Raw genomic sequence first — 22269 nt, 5'->3', positions numbered from 1 at the left:
GTCAGTAGCCCACATGCGCCAAGTTCTTCACTGCTGGACAGTGAACACTTGCCCTGGCTGTTGGCATTGTGAGAGTGAACTAATGGACAGAAAATGTCTATCTTTTTCTCTCCACTGTCTCTCACTCTCTACCTTAGAGATTAATTTTGTTTGTTTGAAGATAGAGCTACAGAAAAGAGAAGCAGAATCTTCCATTTGATGTTTCACTCCCAAAATGTCTACAATGGCCAAGGCTGGGACAGTCTGAAGCCAGAAGCTTCATCCAGGCTTTCCACATGGGTGCAGGGACACAAACATTTGGAATATTTTCTTCTGCTTGCTTAGGTGTGTTAGCAGGGAGCTTGATCAGAAGCAGAGCAATCAGGACATGAACTTGTGCCCAAATAGGATGCTGCTGTCACAGGTATGCCATCATCAAACATATAACTGAAAAAAAAAACATTTCATGGAGCTCAGAAAGCATAATATTGTCAGAGAAAGGAACTAGGGAACAGAGAGCAGCAAGATAGAGAAGAAAGAGAGTTTTGTCCTTCACTTTGTAACAATTTTAAGCCCTTCGATGTGAACAATTTGGATAACCCAAAAATCGTAAGGCTGTGATTTCCACATTACATCTCAGATTGGCACACTGGGAAGAAGTCTATTACAGAACAGTTCATGGGTGTGGGTCCAATTCCGAACTACCCACAAGCAAATCAAAGGTACATTATATCCCTTCTAGCCTGTTTATTTTTTATAACTAGACAGAAATTTGTAATTTGAACTCATACTCTGCAATCGTTTGCAATCTTCTATTTAAGAAGCTGGTAGTAAAGCACAGTGTTTAGCTCAGCTCAATGTTGAAACTGTTTCTATGAATAATTCAACATAGAACTTATCCATGTTGCTGAGCCACTGCAAACCTTGCCTTCTTCCTAAAGAAAATAAGATTTTTACCAACAACCTAAGAGCATTGTTACGAAAAGGATGAATAATAACATGTGCAAACTGCTCCAGCTAGTTCCTAACCCATCGCAACCCTTGTATAGAATTGCATCCCTAAGCATGAAATGGACCCAGTGGTCAGAGATTTGCTTAGGCAAGTCTCAGAAGTCTGATTTCTTAACTACAGCCATATCTATCTGAGGAATGCACTGGCTTGAGTAACATTCAAACACTTACAGTTCATGTTCTAGCGCAAGCCCAGTTCTAGTTTGATCTCTACCCTGAATCTCTTGGCAACATTCAAGGGTGTCCAGACAAAAATCACAACATCCTGTGCTTCACGCTGCTGGGGTTACCATTCTGCCTAAATAATAACAACTGACCTCCAAAAAGGGGACTGAGGCACAGCCCAAAGGGACTCAGTCCACAGCACCTGGTTCTGGAAAACAGCTGAGAAAGCTGCATATTCTGTAAGGCAAAGTAGTAGCCGCTGTGGTGCAAAGAACACGGAAATCAATTTTCTTAAAAATAAACAGATCCCAAGAGATCAATGGCCTGGAAACATTCCTCTGGAAGACTAACACACCCTGAATATAAACAGCATGCAACCTTTCAGCTAACAATTTTATTAGCTAACCCATAACTCTGCAAATACCACACATCACAACACAAACACTTTTCATAAGATTCACAGTGTGTATTTACCCCAGACATTTCACAGATGGTCTGCTCTCTCTATACAGTCCTACCAACTTTGAAATAAGTACTCCTTTCATGCCACCAGATACATGAAAATTTATCTCTAAATTATTATGATTGGAGAAAAGTGAAATTCTAAGACATGCATGTGTGTGTATGTGTGCTTTGACTCTGTAATTTAAAGACATTGTATTAGCCATCTACTGTCTAGAAGGTACTGTGAAGAGACAAGGCTTAATCAGAAACACACACTCCTTCAAAGACACTCAGCATCCTACTAGGGGATAGATTTGATATAGAGAAATAAATACAAGATGATGATCATAATACTTAAACATTATGAAACTGCTGTGCTAGGCCAGACGCCTTACATACTAATATTTCACTAATATTTCCCTGACCTGATCACATTGCTATTATACTTCTCTTACAGATATATAAGCTCAGTCCTGCAAAACTGTAGAAAGTCTTCCAAGGTTATCATTAAGAATTGAACTCAAATCCATTAGCCATATGATTGCCACTTACATAAAAATAGTGTATTTCTTCTCATACCATTTTGGAATATCAGATACCTTGAGCCAGTTTTTGCTGTTCCAAGTTGATACATATCAAGTGTCAAGCCCAGGGTTTAAAGCCAACACCTAACCAAGGACCAGAGTCTATCCCAGGGCATACTCCAGTCCTGGTGAGTGATTCTCCATGTGCAAAGTCATATGAAAGTAATGTCATGCACAAATCTACACTGTTTGCTCTTCCAGAGACCAACTGCAGGACCTGACGATTTTTACATTGGGTTAAATACCAACATTTTCTTATTCCACTAATCTAGTCATTTCTCTACTCTCCTTCCAAGCTCATTTTTAGAGTCCCTCGTCCAGGAAGCCTTCTCAGGCCTCTGTAGACTTGTAGCCACAGGCACCGGATGCTGAATCTGCCCATCCATTTATTGCTTAGTATTTCCCTACGTTCAATATCACAATTACATGAAATTTTGTCATTTCATTCCTGGTGCAGCTTTGGAAAATATCTGTCTCATCCACTATGACATTATACCTCATTAGTATATTAAGTACAGAGCCCAAGAAAACTGAATATGTAATATAAACTATTGGTTAAAATTAACATAGTGATCCATTGCAGTAAAAGGGGAAAAAATCTGTCAGAGGGTGGAAGTTTGGGGGAGAATGGCAACCTACACAAAATTGTACCACATAATTCAAAATTCAAAACAAAAATATATTTTTTAAAAAATAGCATAGTGATTTAAATTTAAATTTTATTTAAATTTAAATTTTTCAAAACCATTCCAATGAATGAAATATTACTTTTAAGTTAGAATTTGAGAAAAATCTGAATGGCTTTGCTAATAAGTAAAAAGTTCAGTCTTAAATCTACAATATACATTTTTATGATTCTAATACAAACCATTAGAAAATGACCCCCATAATTCTGTATTTCTAAAAGAAGTTGACATTTTATACAACTTTCTTGTCCTTTATCAGTACATGACAGTGTGTGTATAATATATGTACATGTATAGTATGTATACATACATGTTTAGTGCATTTTGCCCTTTACTTCCCTGACACATGCAGAATTGTTTTCACAAGCGTATTTGATTAATCATTTCAGTACCACTGAATAGTTACCTCGATGCAGTTTTTTTCTATTTAAAATTTAAATCAAGGGGCTGGCAAGGTGGCATAACAAGCTAATCCTCCACTTGCGGCACCAGCATCCCACATGGATGTCGCTCCTGACATTGCTTCTATCTCCTTGCAAACAGCCTGGGAACGTGGAGGAGGATGGCCCAAGACATCAGGCCCCTGCACCCCCATGGGAGACCTGGAAGAATTCCCTATCTCCCAGGTTCAGAAAGGCTCAGTTCTTACCATTGCAGTCATTTGGGGAGTGAACCACAGGATAAAGATGTATTTCTCTTTCTCTCTCTTCTCTGTAACTTTGACTTTGAAGTAAAATATCTTTTTAAAATATCTTTTAAAATGTCTTTTAAACATTATCAAGCAGATGAAGCAGATGAATGCACATAGCATTCATAATACCTCATCCAACAATTTAAACATTTCTAAATCTGATGGACACTGACCCTTTTTGTTAAGAAACTGGAGGCACAGGTTTGACTGCTATCTTTTCAATTCCCACAAAAATTGAAAACCTTAGTGGAAGGGGCACCACAGCAAAGAATCCACTGAGTTACTGCAGAACTTGTGTTTAAACCCGGCAAGAGCACTCACCTTCCGCCCGGCCACTGCCCTTCTGCCTGCTGTTCTGAAGTGGCAGCACCTCCAGCTCCGCGATGCCTGATCTCTCCAGAATGGACACATCCACCGTGAGCCTCCCCACCAGCTGCTGGGGGCGCACGCTCACCACATGCTCGTACTTTCCCAGCCGTCTCTGCAGCAGCTCTTCGTAGCTTAACAGGAATGAGGCTTTGTCCTTGCTGGGAATGACTATGGCAGCTCGGAAGGTTTCCGTCCCCTTCTCCCTATCGGGAATTCGAAAAGGACCACAGGTAGTGTTGACAGAAAGAGAAAGTCAGGCACCCTCAGTCCCCTGGGACAGTGGCTACACTTCCCTAACCAGCTTGCCAAACAGACCAGAAAGCAACAGTTAGGAAGGGAAAATAAAAATGGGCAATGCAAGGAGAAGTCAAGACATGCACTAGCTGGTTACCAAGAGTCAAGACTATCGCATAGCAGAGAATAAAGACTACTGACCTATTCAGTCTCTCTCGTGACAGACCCAAGAACCACAAATAGATATGTTCCATGCAAGGGGATGGGGAGATTCAAGTGGGTGAACAGCTAGAAGAGAGCTTTTCTGGTGTCAAGTTGTAAACCACATTCTTCCACCACAGGAATAGCCAAATGAATACTGACAGTTTATGTAGCCCTAAAATAGTTAATAAATTAGGTTTTGACTCCTTAGTGAGGATTGGTGGATGTGTTTAGGGAGAAATAAAATAAAGGACTGTGAAACTTAGCAAAACATGTATCTTTTTAAATACTGCCAATACTTAGAATGAGGGTTCTCTGATGCAAGATGATACACTGATCAGCCAAGGATTAACTCCAAGGGAAAAGTGTAAGAGGGGCACTTTAACAAACATTGTTAAAGACTTGGAAGGAGTGGTCAGAGGAGTAAGAACTAGATCTCAGAACACGCAGGAAGGGGTTGTAGTAAAGCAGAGAATCAAACTGGCATGTAGCATAGGCTCTGGACTCAGTGAGCACCAAAGGATGGGAGTGAGCAGTGATCCAAAAGCAATGACGAGGGGCCTAACTCAAAACTCCTTGATGCATGAATAATCTGATGGGTTTCCTATACTCCTCTTTCCCAGAACTAAAAAGAGACACAAGTATTAACAAAGAAAATTTCACTGAGCACCAATCAGAATCAATGAAAATATATTGATATCAAATTTCAATATCAGGTAGAAGAAACATGTCAAAAGAATATTAAACAACATTTTAACATTATATCATTGGTAATACTTTTATAAGACATTTGAGGCAATACCTCAAAATGCAGAAGGAAAGTTATTTGACCTCACATTCCATATACAGCCGAATATTAATCCAAGATCTCAGAAAAATTCACCTCTCATGCATTCATTCTGCAAACGTTAATTCATAATATACTTCAGCAAACTAAAGGTGAAAACCAAGAAAGAGGAAAATACAGATAGAAAGGAATAATCAAAGCTGTCCAGAAGAAAATGAAAAGAAATACCAGCTAAAAGTTCTGCACTAAGACTGCAAAGCAATGACAGTTACTTCATGGATATGAATGCATGCAGATTTTTACATCTCTAAAATCAGAATGTCTCTCAATATGCAATGTATTTCAATTGCTATTGGCAAGGTATTAAAGTGATGTGGACGCCATTGTTTGTGGAAACTTGATCACAGTTGTTTGTCATCATTTCAAATGACTTGAATGTCTTGCTAGATATTAATAGCGACAAAAGTTAATTTTCTATTTCAGAAAAAAAAAAGGCAAGGCTAATAGACACTCCAGGGCACACCCATGTCAGAATGACTATCATAAAAAAGGTAGAGAATAGGACCCTGGCGCAATAGCTCAGTGGCAGAATCTTCACCTTGCATGTGTTGAAATCTTATATGGGCACCAGTTTGTGTCCTGGCTGCCCATTTTCCTTCTAGCCCCCTGCTTGTTGTCTGGGAAAGCAGTGGAGGACAGTCCACGGCCTTGGGCCCCTGAACCCAAGTGCGAGACTCAGAAGAAGCTCCTGGCCCCTGCCTTAGAACTGGTTACGCAAAACCATGTCAATTCCATAATGTTACAAATTGCTGTTAATGTTATATTGGGACTCTTAATTGACTGGGATGATATTCTACCAGCTCTAACTTCGGACCAGAAATGGTCTCCCCAAGAAACTGTTCAACCCATCTGGACAACAAGTAGCTGGACTCTATGTTTGGTATATGTTTGCAAGGAAAGAATCTTGATTGAATTTGAACTGTAATACTGCACCAAGGTGGAGGAATCCACCAGGGGGGAGGGGCGTGGGGTGGGGTGGGGGAATTCCCAGAGCCTATGAAACTGTCACATAATGCATAATAATTAATAAAAAAAAAAGTCAAAAAAAAAAAAAAAGAATTGGCTCAGCTCTGGCCATTGTGGCCACTTGAGGGAATGAACCAAAGGGCAGAAGAAGATCTCTGTGTCTCTTTCTCTCCGTAAATCTGCCTTTCCAATAAAATAAAATAACTCTTAAAAAAAAAAACAGAATAACAAATGTTGGCAAGGAAGTGGAGAAAGCAGAACTCTTACATACTTGCTGGGAGAAATACAAATTATTAGTGAAGTCACTGTGGAAAACAGTATGGTGATTTATTTAAAAGCTAGAACTGGAACTGCCAGTTGATACAGAATTTTATTACTTAGTATATCCAAAAGGCATACATCCATTGTATAAAGGAGATTTTTGCTCTACCATATTTGTAGCAGTATTGTTCACATCAGCAAACACACAGAATTAACAAAGGTTTGCCTCATCAGATGAACAAAATGTGATCTATATCTCTATATATCTATATATAGAAACACACACACACACAGCCGGAACACTATGCAACTGAAAAAAGATGAAATCCAGGAGATGCAACTAAAAGACATCATTTTCTGTGAAACCTAACACAAAAATACAAATAGCACATATTTCTTCCTTTATATTTTAAAAACTCAGCGCCAACACAGGCTAATCCTAAACCCTGTCATGCCAGCATCCCATATGGGCAATGCCTCGTGTTCCATTTGCTCCATTTCTGATCCAGCTCTCGGCTTATAGTTTGGAAAAGTAGCAGAGGATGACCCAAGTCCTCGGGTCCTTACATCCATGTGTGAGACTTAGGAGAAGCTCCTGGCTCTTTGCTTTGGATCAGTTCAGCACTTGCCATCGTGGCTATTTGGGGAGTAAACCAACGATGGGAAAACTTCAGCTCTCTGTAAAAATCTGCCTTTCAAATAAAAAGAAGTAAATGTTTAAAAAATAAAACTTCAATTTTTTAAAAAAATTATTTTTATTGGAAAGGCAGATATACAGAAAGAAGGAGATACAGAGAGAGAAAGATCTCTATACGCTGTTTCACTCCCCAAGTGACTGCAATGGCCAAAGCTGATCTGATCTGAAATCAAGAGCCAGGAGCTTCTTCCAGGTCTCCCATGCAGGTGCAGGATCCCAACACTTTTGGGGCCATCCTCAACTGCTTTTCCAGGCCACAAGCAAGGAGTTGCGTGAGAAATGGAACAGCAGGGATTGGAACTGGTGCCCACATGGGATCCCGGCATGTGCAAGGTGAGGATCTTAGCCATTAGGCTACTGCATGAGGCCCAAAACCTCAATCTTAACACAAAATGTTGCTTATTAGAGGTTAGGAAAGATGGGAGTGATAGATGGAGCTTAATTTTTAAAATGGGGAAAGTTGGATGTAGTAAATAATTGTGATAAAGTCATTAATATTAACAGTTATTAATAGATGCTAATATTAATAGGGAAATGGAGATAGCATATCCGGGAACTCTTTGTATTGCTAGCTCACAATTTTTGTTTGGTACTTCCAAAACTATCCTGATACAAAATGTTTTTCAAAAACTGAAAACTCCAGGGAAAAAAGAAGCATACAACCTAACTAAACTGTGGCATGATTCTGAACAATCATGATAAACCACTTGAAACACACTTAGTTAGAATTTAACAACTTGGTGCAGCAAGGGGAACCACATACTAAAGGGACCATGAGGCATCTCACAAACCACAGAGAAGGATATTGTAAGACTGTGGGAGAGGCAGAATGTAAAAGTTTGGACAGGCTCAAGAAAAGCAGAGCTGTGTGTGAGGCCATGCTTGCCAACCTATGCTGTGTCCCGGGGAGTAACAGCATTAAAATAAAGGCAGAACTCTGTGCTTGCAAAATCCCTTGTGGGAGGCTCCGGGGTTCAGTTATTTTTCTCTATCAGAGTGAACCATGGCTCAGATCTTCCAGACAAGTTTCAGGAAATCCATTTCCACTAAAAGATTTCCCACAGCTAAGCTTCTGATAGTCTATGCTTTTAGAGAATCAACTTCCTTAAGCTCTTTCATTTGATTATTGAATAAAAACAGTTTAGAGATGCACAACAATTCATCCACATAGTAAGATCACTGTTCTACACAGACAGCAGAGGCCTCCACGTGTGGCTGGCGAAAAAGGAAATATAATATTAATTAATCAATCTTAATGAAATCACGAAAAAGCAATGCTATTTACTGCCTTTAACTGTGCAGATCTGTTCAAAGAGAAAATAGAATCAAAGTATTGTTACAGATCATAATTTAAACATTAATAACTCACAATTCCAAAATAGATTTTCAGGGACCCAAAGATGGATATAGGAAATGGAAGAAGAGGTAAAGTGTAGGGTGCTTTAGGGATAACATACTTAGGATGCTAAGCATTGTTTAGTTCTTGAAGGAAGAAATAAAACAATAAGATAAAAATTTGGAATGCAGGGGGAAAAAGAATTGTAATTTTGTAAATTTGCTAAATCCTCTTCACGACAGAGTCAGCAAGTGTTTTATGAAAAATTCAGGAAACAAAATCAAGATCTATCAGATATTTAGAGTTATTATTTAGAAAAAAATCAAGAAGCATAAGAAGTAGATGCCTTTTGAAAGTGAGAACTGAGGCTGGGAATAAGAAAGTTTGACCTTTCATCATAGACACTGATCTACTGATGCTGCCAATATGTATATACTTAATAAAAATAAGGAGAACATATTTGGAGGAAGAGAGGTAAATCAGGCGAGTAGGCAAAGGGGTAGAGAATTTAGCCCTCAGGTGAAATGGATATGTACTCCTTCCCAACACTTACCCACTCTCTTCTGTGGTTTTATTCCTTTTCTCTTTCACACTGTCACCATTCTTCTTTTCTCTCTCTGCAATTTCACCCTGATACACCCTGTCTCCAATTAGCCTGAAAAAACACAAGAGGCAGCTGTGTTGCCACCAGTTTACAGTTCCAAGCATATTGAAATTTGGCTCTCATAGCCATGACAACCCTAGAAAATATTTTTGTTTGCATCTTGGATAGGCAAAAAGAACACATTCCATACCAGGGCACTACCCTTGAGTCATTCACTCTGTGCTAGGGCGATTTTCAACAGGTCCAAATGGGAAGCCCCATCCCCCGGGGCCTCTGTAATTCCCCATGAGAAAATCACAAATCTGCTCAAAATTCCACAGTTTGCCCAGTGTGAACCTTGCCCAGACAAAAAACTAAGCCAAACATCTATCCTATTCTGCACATCTTTAGTTCTTAGGTCAGAAGAACAACTCCTGGGCATTTGGCTTAGTAGTTAGGGTACCAGTTAAGACCATTACATGTCATATCAGAGCATCTGAATTCCATCCCAGACTCCACGCCCTGTTCAGCTTCTTGCTAATGCAGATAATGGGAGACAGCAGGAATGATGGCTCAAATATTGCTATCTACATAGGAGATGTGGGTTGAGTTCCCATCTCCTTGCTACAGGAGAGTCATTGTGGGCACTGAGGAGCAAACCAGCAAATGTGTTTTTTTTTTTAATAGTGCCTTTGTCTTTCTCTTTCTTTCTCAAATAAAAAAGAAAAGGAAGAGGTGAGGTAAAACAAAGAAAAAAAACAGGAAGAAAAAGATGTTCGATCAGTACATCCTAGCTGTCACTCTGTCTCCTTGTTCCATCTCAACAACATTCTGCTCCATGATTTCTCCACCTACGCAAGATTTCCATCCAACTTGTTATCTCTACAACATCCATTGTCTGAAATTATCTCATTAATAGTTAACTTACTTATTGGCTCCACTGGAATTTCTGGAACAGGGTGATCTTGCACTTGTCATGGAAATCTTTCAATCCCCTGTAGAGGCCCTGCCCACAGTGGACACTCACTTCTTTGGAGAGAAGGAAGGAAATAAAAAGAAGGGATAGTAAAGAGGAAAGAGGACAGGCAACGTGTTTCACAGATAAGATGCTGACTAAGACGTCCCATTGCACTTCAAGTCTGAATCCAGCACCTGGCTCTGGCTCCTGGTTCCAACTTTCAGCTAACACAGAACTCTGAGAGGCAGTGGGCAATGCCTCAAGAACAAGACCTTGCAGACATATGGAAGGCTCTGATTGCATTCCTGGTTCCCAACTTCAGCCTGGACTAACCCAGACGGATGCAGGCATTTGTGCAGTGTATCCACAGACGGGAGCCTGCTTGCTGTCTTTCTCTCTCCTTCCCTCTCTTTCCTTTCTTAAATAAATAGATATGTAAATGAAAGATATAGGAAGATGAGAAAATTTGAAGAATTAACAAAGAAGTAAAAGGGAAAGAGAGGAGAAGGGAGGTGCATTGGAGGAGAAAAAGAAAGAAACCTTCTTTTCCATATACCATCCATGGAGAATCAAACACTCACAACGCCATGGACCACACATCACTGCAGGTTCACCCTGACCTCTCATATAGAAAGAATCTCTGTCCAGCATGACACCTACATAGTGAAGTTAGTGATGAAAGCCGCAGCTGGAATCTGCATCTGAAACTCAATCTCCTGGTCATTGGAAGCTCTGTTCAGCATCTTGCAGGAAACTGTCGTGAAGGCATACCGAGAAATGATGGTGGACTTCACTGAGAATTCAGTCATCAGTGGCTTGGTTTTCTGTTGGAGGTAAAACACGTAATACACTCTGTGATGGCACAGCATAATTCAGACAATTGGGAGGTAGGTGTAAGTTGGTTTGATGTTGTTGTTTTTTCCTGAAGGAAAATAATCTTCCACATGATTCTTTTCTCCGATTTGTTTAGATTTCCCCAATTTTCACCCCTTGACTTTGCAAAATCAATATTGGGTGATCAGCCAATTCACAACATAAACATATCGCTTTAGCTAACTTTAATGAATGAAAGCAGTGAAGATTTGCAAATTCATAGAAAAATACACATTGATTAAATATTCAGTAAGCTATTGGAATTTAGATGTAAAGTATGTGACAGACACAACACTTTGTTATCAACTTCTAGGTCACATTTGCAGGATCACTAAATTAAGTGAAATTCTTACTTATTCAATTTCACTTCAGTATACACTTAAATAAATTACATTCCCCACCGGAACTGCCAGCAGATTAATGTCAAATAGGAATCAATATTGAACTCAAAAGTGTTTCTTGAGGAGTTAGAATCTAGAAACAGGAAAGCCGAAATCTTAAATTCATCCCCAAGGCTTCTAAGTTGTTCCTGAGAGTAACTCTACAGGGTTATCTTCCCAGCCCTTACAACAGCGCTGCATCTGATGACAGCTCTTAGCAGAAGCCTCAAAAGAGAAACACTCTTGAGGAAAACCCCTCCTAACAGAGCAATTTTCTAATTCCAGAAATTTTCTAATTTCTTAACCAGTTAAGCAATTGAAAGGCATATTACAGGTTGATTGTGTCCCCCAAAGATTCAAATGTTGATATCTTAAGCTCCAAGGTAATGATATTTGAAAGTGTGATCCTGTAAACAGGTCATAGAGGTAAGGCCATCAGAGCAGGTACTTTGCCCGCATTAGGGAAATACTAGACAGAGATCCAATTCTCTCTGAGTACTCACACCAAGTAAAGGTTATATGAGCATACAGCAAGCAGGTGATCAGGGGAAAATCTTTCACCAGAAACTAAATCCTGCCAATTTTAGGCTTTACAGAACTGTAATAAAATTAAATCTCTTCTGTTTAGACACCAGGTCTACGGCAATTTGTTATGGAAGCCCAAGCAGACTAAGACAATGCATTCACCTACTATAGTCTTGGGACAGATAGAGAAAATAGGTACTTTATGCTCATTTTATAGATGGAAGGAAGTCAACGTTAGGAAGGGCATGGGCATCTGTTGGTCTTGTCCAGCAAGTAATGGAGATGAGATCTGAATTCAATCCTCCCTGCTCTGAAATCTACTCTTGGTACCATTGTGTAAGGTGCCCCTGGGTGTCCCTGGGAGCCCCTGGGTGCCCCGGAGCAACAGATGTTACTCATTTTTGCAGGCTCAAACCCCAGCCTGATCTTGGGTATAACAGCAAGGTTTCAATAAATTATGAATAAAATTGGCTTACTCGAATATCATTGTACCCTATCCTACTGGGCCTGTAGCCTACCTAGAAATCTTTATTTCAATGCCCTTCTACCTTATGAATTCACTTTTGGGTCTACGCTGGATTTCAAAATACATACAAGATTATGAACTGTCGATATGAAAGCACATTGCTTCTTGAAGTAAGGGTGACCAAAAATCCTACCTAACCACAGAGAGTTAGTTATTCTGCTAAAAAAAAAATGTACTCAAAACATTGGACTTAAATCATGTTCTGCAAAGCAAACAACAAAAAGTTTAAGAGATGTTTTACAAATGGTATTGGAGAAGTGGACATAAATATCAAGCAGACCTGAGAATATATGTAAATATTCACAAGACGGAGTAGTGCCAAACCTGTGAGCATGATTAGAGAATGGGTGATATATGAATACAAAAATCAGAAAAAATAGGAAATCTTAGAAAAATAAGCTAAGAATATGCCTATACTTTACAGAGTTGGAAAACAAATATATGGAGCTCAGTTTTTTTAAAAAAATGGAGATTTTATTTTTCACAAAAAAATCTGAGCGTAAGAATATTTAAAATATCTTTGCTCAAAAAGGAAATTCTGCAATTTAGTCTAAGAAGGAAATTTTTGAAAGAAATTGTTCTCAAAGGGGTTGGAGGATCCCCCAAAGAAGCAGCATCAACACCCCCAGCAACGTGTTAGAGATGCTTGTGTCTGTCTGACTGTGTCCCAGGCTCACAGAATCGGAACCCAGAGAGGCCCAACTGTCAGTGCCTGAACAAGTCAGTGACTCTGATGTGTGCCAAGGTTCCAGAACCACAAATCTATAGTCACTTAATAAGGAGAAGCTCTTTATTTATTTCTCATCTACAAACAGCAAGGACTTGACCAAATACCACAATGACATCCACTACTGAGATCCAGAGACTGCAGCAAAAAGCACTAATCAAAACCTGAGGATTTACGAAAGTATTCCTGAATTTAGAAATCATTGTATTGTAAAATATTTTTTATGAAAATCCAGTCTCTTAGGATGTCTGTCTTCTCAGAAGTGATTTGAATTAAATAGAAGTTTCAGATGGAGTTTAACTAAATGTTTCTGCAAAATGATCTTATTAAAAACATTTAATAAATTTCAGTGAAGACAATGAGAATTACACTGTGGATAGAATGGAAAAAATCTAAACAGCATGGCAAATTGGTGGATTTTTTTAAAACCTTTTTCTTGTTAAAGATTTATTTTATTTTTATTGCAAAGTCAGATATACAGAGAGGAGGAGAGACAGAGAGGAAGATCTTGCATCCGATGATTCACTCCCCAAGTGACTGCAACGGCCAGTGCAGCGCCAATCCAAAGCCAGGAACCAGGAGCTTCTTCCTGGTCTCCCACACGGGTGCAGGGTCCCAAGGCTTTGGGCCGTCCTTGACTGCTTTCCCAGGCCACAAGCAGGGAGCTGGATGGGAAATGGAGCTGCCGGGATTAGAACCAGTGCCCATATGGGATCCCAGGGCACATTAAGGCGAGGACCTTAGCCGCTAGGCCATCGCACCAGGCCCAACTGCTGGATTTTTTTAAGTAAATTTATAACTCATCTTTTTAACACTCCAAAATCACAGCCCTACTGCCAGAGGCAGTATATAACAGTATTTGCAATGTTCTTCCATACAAACTGTGCTTCCCCTAATGACACAGTTTCTTCATCTTTGCCTATTTTCTAGTTACCTCATGTTACATAGCAGATCACTCTAAGATGACGTGCTCTAAAACAACAGCCATCATTGTGTGCTCTCCCGCTTTCTGTGGGTCAAGAATTCCAGAAGCGTTTGGTCAGGATTTCTGGCTTGTTGGCAGTCATTTCGTAGCTGGAGCTTAGAATATGGACTGCTGAACTAGCTCAGCGCTGGCTGACATCTCTCTGTCTCCCATTGTCCCAAGACCCTTCTATGTGATCCTTCCAAATGGACAAGTTTAGCCTAACTGATAGCATGAACAATCTCTTATATTAGACTAAGTACGTGAGAACAAGATGCTGCACTGATCACAAGGTAGCTTTCCTAGACCTGGGGTGGCAGTTATATGCTGGTTATTCCCTAATGTCCAAAATGACACAGAATTCTTTCCATCATACACTCTTGGTCAAAACAGTCACGGGATCACACACTTATGGGTGATGAGCACAGACCTTCTCCCTGAGGGAGGAGTGCAGCATCCAAGGGCTTCCATCTTTGGAAAATTGGATCTGCTACTGAACAAAAACATCTACTTGATTCTTTTTAAATAGCTCCATGATGTTAAATTTTATGAGTGAATTATATTTCAATTGGCCTGACCGCTACCATCCACCAATCTCCACAATTATTCTTATTAGTGCTTGAACTTCCCTTCAGATCTCTACTTCTGCTACACCAAAGGGTGGGCAAACTATGGCAGTTGGACCACATGGTATATTACACATAGTTTTATTGAAATGTAGCCACATCTGTTCATGCATATACTGTCTGTGGTTGCTTTTGTGCTAAAGTAACTTTTGTAGTTGTGTTCGGTCCTCAGAGATTGTATATTCTACATAGCCTACAACTGCCATTACCTGTACCTTAAGAAAGAGTGTTTTGCTATTAAAACAGATGTGTCTCTGATAATAGTTATTTACATATCTTTATTGATCAGTACATTTTAGAAAGAGATCACAAATTTTGTGGCCTGTGGAAATTTTTATTTGACTTGCAGTCTTTCAAAGTTTTTCAAGTATAGGAAACAACATTTAGTACTTGGTAAAATTCCCATAAAAAATCTCTAATGCTCATTTCTGGCTCACATTTGCTCAAGATCATCTTCAGGGGATGACAGTGGTCATCACTTCTGCTCAGACTCATATTTCATTTGCCCAGCACCCTTTTCACCCTACATGAGTCCTGCTGTCTAATTGACACTAAGGAAAAAAGTCAGGAGCCATTATCACTGTGTTTTCACTAGAACTTATCTTATTCCCAGCCTAATGTACTTGTTCATATCCTCTACTACTCTACAATTTAAGGAACTGAAATTTGCATACCCTTTTCAAACTGCAGTACTCTCAGTAAGGTTGACATATTACACAGTACTGCTAAGCCCAGGTAAACCATCTCTGCTGTGAGAGAAGCAGAACTGAAACCTTCAGATCAGCCACCAGCCTGCTAAGGTCCGCTGAGTCGCCTCCATCAACATCATCAACATAAAAGCCACCCAGCTGAGCCTTACCCAATTCTTGCTCCACAAAATGATACAATAAAAGGCTGATACTTTAACCTGTGGAGTTTCACAGAGGATTTTTATGCATCAAAAGAACCTGGGAATATACGATTCATCCCTGATGATATTTGAATTTACAACCCTACTTTGGTGTGACTTGTCCTTAGGTTGAATTGGGGCATTCCATTGGTTATTTCAAGTTCTACATGTTTCTGATCTCTACACATTATTTTTTTTAGCTTTGTAAACTACAAGTCTACACATTGAAAAATGTCCTTCATATCTTTTCAGTAGAAGTTATAGTATAAATAAGAAAGACAAAGTATAAAGAAAAAGAGACATTCAAGTCTAGTCTCTTCATTTCACCTGTGCAGCCAAAGTCACTCACTATGTGACTTGGCCAGGTCATGCAAACAGAGGAAGTAAATTAAAACGCGAGACAATTTCTCTTGATTTCCAGCCTAGCTTTTGAAGTCTATTAGGATGATAATTCCTAGATAAGCAATAGGATACAAAATAGTCATTGTTGCTGATTCAAAAGTTGCTTATGATCTTCCTTTATCTTCTGTTGAACTATAAACATTAAGGTCATTAAGATGAATGCATTCTTCATGGTTATCATATTGTGACTTTTATCAATAATTATTCTTATCAACCTATCAATTCCTCTATACAAAAGTGGAGTACTACTTCAGGGAACCCCTGTTAACTTTCCTCTTAGTTGAACAGAAGTTGACAGCTCTGGCTACAGAGCAGTCCAAGTGAAGTATAGCTCCTTCAGTCTAGTCTTGGTCCAGGACTAATTTTAAATGATTAAAAATTGTCCATTGACACAACAGGATTATTTTCTGTAGCCACGTTGCCTAGTTTTTAGTAGTGAGATATGCAGTAAATGCTGAACTTAAAACTTGATTATTGGGTCCGGCGCCATGGCCTAGCGGCTAAGGTCCTCGCCTTGAACGCCCCAGGATCCCATATGGGCACTGGTTCTAATCCCGGCAGCTCCATTTCCCATCCAGCTCCCTGCTTGTGGCCTGGGAAAGCAGTCAAGGACAGCCCAAAGCTTTGGGACCCTGCACCCGTGTGGGAGACCAGGAAGAAGCTCCTGGTTCCTGGCTTTGGATTGGCGCAGCACCAGCCATTGCGCTCACTTGGGGAGTGAATCATCGGATGCAAGATCTTCCTCTCTGTCTCTCCTCCTCTCTGTATATCTGACTTTGTAATAGAATAAATAAATAAATCTTTTTAAAAACTTGATTATTAAGAGATACATGTCAAACATATTCAGTACATTATACCAATTTTCATATGCCTTAAGATTATGGAACTAGTAGAATTTTCCATATTATTACATCAAGAATACAAAGCATACTTTGTGGGCCCAAGAGACAGGCTAAGAAATGTTTCAAGAAACTATTTTAGTTTTACTGCTTCATCCAAGTTACTGCTATCCCAGGAGACCCTCCTATTACTTTTATACCACAGCCTGTCCTTTTGATGCAGCACTGTTGATCTAGAGTCTACCAGAATAGATTATGTGCACATCTTTAAAGCCCTAACTACCAATCCCTTACCCCTACACCCTTTATATTTGGAAACCATAGGTTCTTTTTCTCTTACCAACAGTTCTTAGCATAAAGAATAACCTAAACACACACACACACTCACACACACACACACACACACACACACACGTCAGTGTGGGGGTATAGCAAGGTAATCCTCCACTTGCATTAATAGCATCTTCTACAGGCACCAGTTTGGGTCCACTTCGTGATGCAGCTCCCTGCTTATGGTAGGGAAAGCAGTAGAGAATGGCTTAAGGCCTTGGACACCAGCATTCACTTGGGAGACCTGGAAGCAGCTCCTGACTCCTGACTTTAGATGGGCTCAGCTCCAGCCACTGTAGCCATTTGGGGAATGAATGTGAAGATGGACGCTCACTCTCTCTCTCTTTTTTCTCCATCTCTAAATGTTTCAACTTAAAACTTATAAAAACTACAAAACTTACAAAAATTTATAAAATTCAATTTTCCATATCTTGACAAACTTAAGAAAAATATATATCTCAAAATAGAAAAAATAAGGAGGTAGTATTTCTTAAGCACTGTTATAGAGTTAAGTTTATGGACTTTGGGGAGGAAATACTACAGGTAGCTCCTTCTCTCATGGCTTTTATAAAAGATTAGGAAGAAAATGCAGAATATATAAAAACACAAATATATAGAGATAAGGATATAAAGAATGGTGTGTAATTTGCATGTGTGTGTGTGTGTGAAAGAGAGAGAAAGTAAAGTTTTGACTATAAGATTTTTCTAGAGTTTTGAAGAAAGTTAAATTAGTTGAGCCTGTAAAAGTAAAAAGAAATTGTTTAAGCTAGATATAGAATTTCTATTTGGTTAAGGAGAACAAAAAGAATGCTGTAAGAACACAGAAAATATGGAAGTGGAAATGAATCACAGCACGTTTCTGAAACACTGAATAGACCAGCTTAGTTAGAAAACACAGTGCTTTATGAGAAGTAAATTGGACAAATAGAGTCAAAAGTCACACATACACACACACACACACACACACACACACACACACACCCCAGAACTCTAAACTACAGAGTTCATAAAACTGGTTCTCAAAGGAAGGATATGAAACAGTTGCCTCAAATTTTCCTATTGCATAGTTCTTCAAAATCCAACACGCTTCCCATATTTATATTTAGGTAATCATTTTGTTTTGAGATGTCAACTGGAAAATAAGAGATCAAAAAAATCCTGTGACATCATATGATTTCTTCATTATTTTTTCCTACAAAGACAAAACAGATGGAAAAGTCGTTTGAGCCAGGGAGTGTCTTAATTAGCTGGTCAGGGACTAAAGGTTTTTGGATGAATCATACCAGTCACTTAAAATGAAGCCACCCAGAGGATGTCCTGAATTACCCAAGATGCCATCTGGAAATGTAACTGAGGAATGAGTAGGCCACTGTGTTTCTTCCTAGAAAGTTAACCTTTTGTTGTTTTACTTTAGTCTAGAAATGCCTTAGTGATCTCTAGAAGGGATCATCCAGGAGGCATTCTGTTAGGCTCTCTCCTGAAATATCTCTGTTCTCCCTCATTTATACAAGGAAAGACTGGACTGTGGCATTTCAGTGACTTTGGATTTAAAAATCTTTAGTATTCTTAATGCCTCTTCTTGAGAAAAATAACATGCTATGCTCTTGTATGAAGCGAGAGACCAGGGTGCTTTCCTGAGAACAGTACTACCATCTTAGGGAAGAATTTCACTGCTCTGCAGACATAAGATGCACCATCTCTCAGCCATCTGCTTATGGCTGTACCTTCTCCTCAGCAGTCTCATATTTAGTAGGGAAGAAATACAAGATGCAATTATCATTTTATGCAGAAAAGGATACACTAGGGCAGTTAGAACTGGGTGTGGACAATTCAATACAAGTGCAACTAGCTCTCTGCCAGGTAACCATGCCCATGCTCTACTGACAGTACTTTACATGGCCTTGATGCTGTGGCATGTGGGGCTTTGACGCAGCAGACTATCAAGCTTGTTTGCTCCTGCGGAAAGCAAACAACTCCCCAGAGAGCACACCTTTTATTTATAAACCAAACAGTCCCACACAGTCATCTCCTCTATATCAAGTCAAGCCAGAAACTGGACAATAAGGACACCACTATAGCCCAGAGCCTGCTTGCTAGCAGGATAAAGTATTTAATCCTTAATTTATTCCATACACTGTCTACTCAATCCTGACCATAGGGGAGAGGGGGAATAAACAGTGACCACTTGCCACCTGCACCCTTCCACCTTCACTTGTGCGTTCTGTTTGTCCCTGCTGCTTCCCCCAGGTAGCACTGTATGGTATGTCTTGGTTCTTGTTTCTAGGAGTCAGTGAGTATAAACTCCTTCCTTCGTGACAATCATTGTGCCTGTGTGTCTTCCCACATCTGATGGAAATAAATCTGCAATGCAAATATTAGAATTTTTGCTCTGAAGAAGCTGCCAAGACGAAGCTGTTGTGAGAGGTCAAACAGTCCTCATGAATCCTATAAGGAAAACCAGACCAGTATCTGCTAAGCACCAGGGAATCTCAGACCAAAGATCATCCTGTTTACCAAACCATATGCAATTTGTGTGTGTGCAATCTACACAATTTCATGAAAGGCATATTTAACCAATGAAGAATAAACTCAAGCAAAGCCCTGTGATCCTGGCAAGAGTAACAGAGGACCAGCTGTTTCCTTACATTTTCTATTCATTTGCTGAAATACAGAACATTCAGAGAACTCCAAGTAGTGGAAGATGTTAAGAGCACAGAACAAGAGACTCACAGGGTGAGCAAGGTTCAGAGAATGCAGAAGCACGATTATCCAGGACCTTAGATGCGCTTGGGGTTTATGCTAAAGGTGCCAGAGAGCCACTGAGGACAACCATCTTAGAGAGCATGTGCCAGATGCACTGCACAAAAGTTCACTCTGGTCAATAGGTTCACACTAAAATTCTATAGCACATACAGAAAATGAGATTTTAATATTAAAAGTGATTCTAAACCAAGGGTTCAAGAAAATCTAACTAAATCTGGTAGTTTAGAGGCTATAAAGGAAAAGATAAACATTTGCTACTTAAGAACATAAAGCTTTTATATGACAGCTGTGGGCATTTGATGCACTAAACAGCTGCTTGGGGTACCCACATCCTACATTAGAGTGCATAGGTTTGAGTCCTGGCCCTGGTCCTCATTCTACCTTCCCACAAGGATGCAGCCTGGAGGACAGCATATGATGACTCGAGTACTTGTATTCCTGCCACCCATGTGAAAATCTAAATTGCAACCAAGGCTCTTAGTTTCAGTGTGGCCCAGCATCAGCTGTTGTGGGAACTTCATGAGGGAAGAAGAAGATTTTGTCTATCTCCATCTATGTATTTTGTACTCCCTACGTTTAAATTAGGAAGGAAGGAAGGAAGGAAGGAAGGAAGGAAGGAAGGAAGGAAGGAAGGAAGGAAGGAAGGAAGGAAGGAAGAAAAAAGGCTTTTATGTGGCAAATGAAGTTAACAGACAAAGATTCTAGGAAGGCTCTTATAATTTGAAAGACACAGGGTATCTTGTGTACAAATCTTTGACAAGTTTAAACCTGGGAGATAAAAAATGCAACAGAAAGACAGTCAAAGGATCTAAAAAAGACAGTGCATAGAAGAACCACTCTGTGTGTCTAACAACTATATTTGAAAATGGCCAAATCTGTAAGTAATCAGAGAAGTGCAAGTTAAACAATGAGATATCACTTGATAAAACAAATCAAAAAGAATAATTACATTGATAATACAAAGCAATCTACATATTCATCATCGCTGAAAATGGAATTAATACAGATAACATCAGTAGCATTCAAAAAGTAATGACAATACTTATCAAAATTTCAAATGCACATGCACATTAAATTAATAATCCTTTTACTGAAAAACTAAGCCATGAAATAAAAACATCCACGCAGTAGAATAAACAAAAGATTATGGCATTGTTTATAGGTGAGTAAGACTGTAAACAAACTGAAAGCTCTATCAATTATGTGATATAAACAACATGGAAGCATTATTCACCTTTTTTGGAAATGTGTAAACCCAAATAAGGTAATGCTGATGAAAACAAGGATAAGGGGATGTGGTGTTGCAGTGGACAGTGCCTGTGATGTCAGCTCTCCATATGAATGCTGCTCTACTTCCAACCCAGCTCCTTATGAATGACCCAGGAAAAGCAGCATTGGGTGGCCTGAGTCTTAGACCTTTGCCACCCACAGAAGTGATCCTGATGAAACTACTGGCTCCTGGCTTTGGTCTGGCCACACCCTGGCCATGTGGCCATTTGGGAAGTAAACCAGCAGACTTTTATATAAGTCTCTGATATAAGGCACTCTTCATGCAAAATACAAGATTAATAGGCAAACATGCATATATATATATAGTCGTCCAGAGGAACTGTATGATAGAAATTGTCATATCGAGATGTGAAGATACAAAGCAGTAACTTCCAAATCAAAGATGGACTTCCCATGAAACTGTTAACTATATCTTGACAATAGGATTCTGGACTCTTCCATTGTCCATACCTACAATGTTAAGATACACTTAAATAGCAAAATGATGGACTTATGACTGTTTTTGAAGGAATATTCCATTGTAATAATATAGGAGAAATCAATGAGGGAAGAGACTGAGGGGGGAGAGGAAATCCCAGAGCCTATGGAGCAGTATCATAAAATAAATTAATAAAAAAAGAAGATATCAAGGAATAGAAGAGACAGTTTGTAATCTTGGAAGAATGATTACTCAAGCTCTCTGAATCTTAGTTTTCTCTTCTGTAAAATGTTTCAAATGTTATTTTAAGAGTAATTGAGTTATGACACATAAAGTACATGGCCAACACATAGTATACACTCAGTAAACATTGGCTGTCTTACATCTCCACTATGTCAAAGCAATGATCAAAAACCTCACATATAGTAATGTGTCAGATTCCTCATCCCCTTCTCTCACTGCTCTTCTGTTTCGCTGTGGTGTTGGTCATCTTCTCAATTAAGCATTGGTCTCTGGCATCTATCTGCACCTTTCAGAATTCAGTCTCAATGTTCATTATTGCTGTATCTCCAATACCAAGAACAGGACTGGACAGACAGCTGGCAGCCAAAATAACAAAACTATTGAATGAATGAAGAAGCTAATTCATAAATTTGTATGAAAAGCCTTCAAACAACCTCATGAAAAACGCATGTTCTCAATAGC

The 22269-nt window shown here is 39.3% G+C and overlaps 1 protein-coding gene across 1 annotated transcript in view; it reads right to left on the bottom strand.

Moving 5' to 3' along the window:
• ITIH5 (inter-alpha-trypsin inhibitor heavy chain 5) overlaps positions 1–22269 on the bottom strand; it is an 87025-nt gene that overhangs the window by 51369 nt on the left and 13387 nt on the right. Inside the window, exons 3-5 of the mRNA XM_058668901.1 lie at positions 10673–10836; positions 9025–9126; positions 3882–4132 (exon numbers count right to left, since the gene is read on the bottom strand). Coding sequence (XP_058524884.1) covers positions 3882–4132; positions 9025–9126; positions 10673–10836 — 517 coding nt within the window. The remainder of the gene's footprint in view (positions 1–3881; positions 4133–9024; positions 9127–10672; positions 10837–22269) is intronic.

Source organism: Ochotona princeps, chromosome 10 (assembly GCF_030435755.1).
Source record: "Ochotona princeps isolate mOchPri1 chromosome 10, mOchPri1.hap1, whole genome shotgun sequence".
Taxonomy (NCBI): domain Eukaryota; kingdom Metazoa; phylum Chordata; class Mammalia; order Lagomorpha; family Ochotonidae; genus Ochotona; species Ochotona princeps.
The sequence above is the reverse complement of the archived record's forward strand: the minus strand, read 5'-3'. Positions and strand labels throughout refer to the sequence as shown.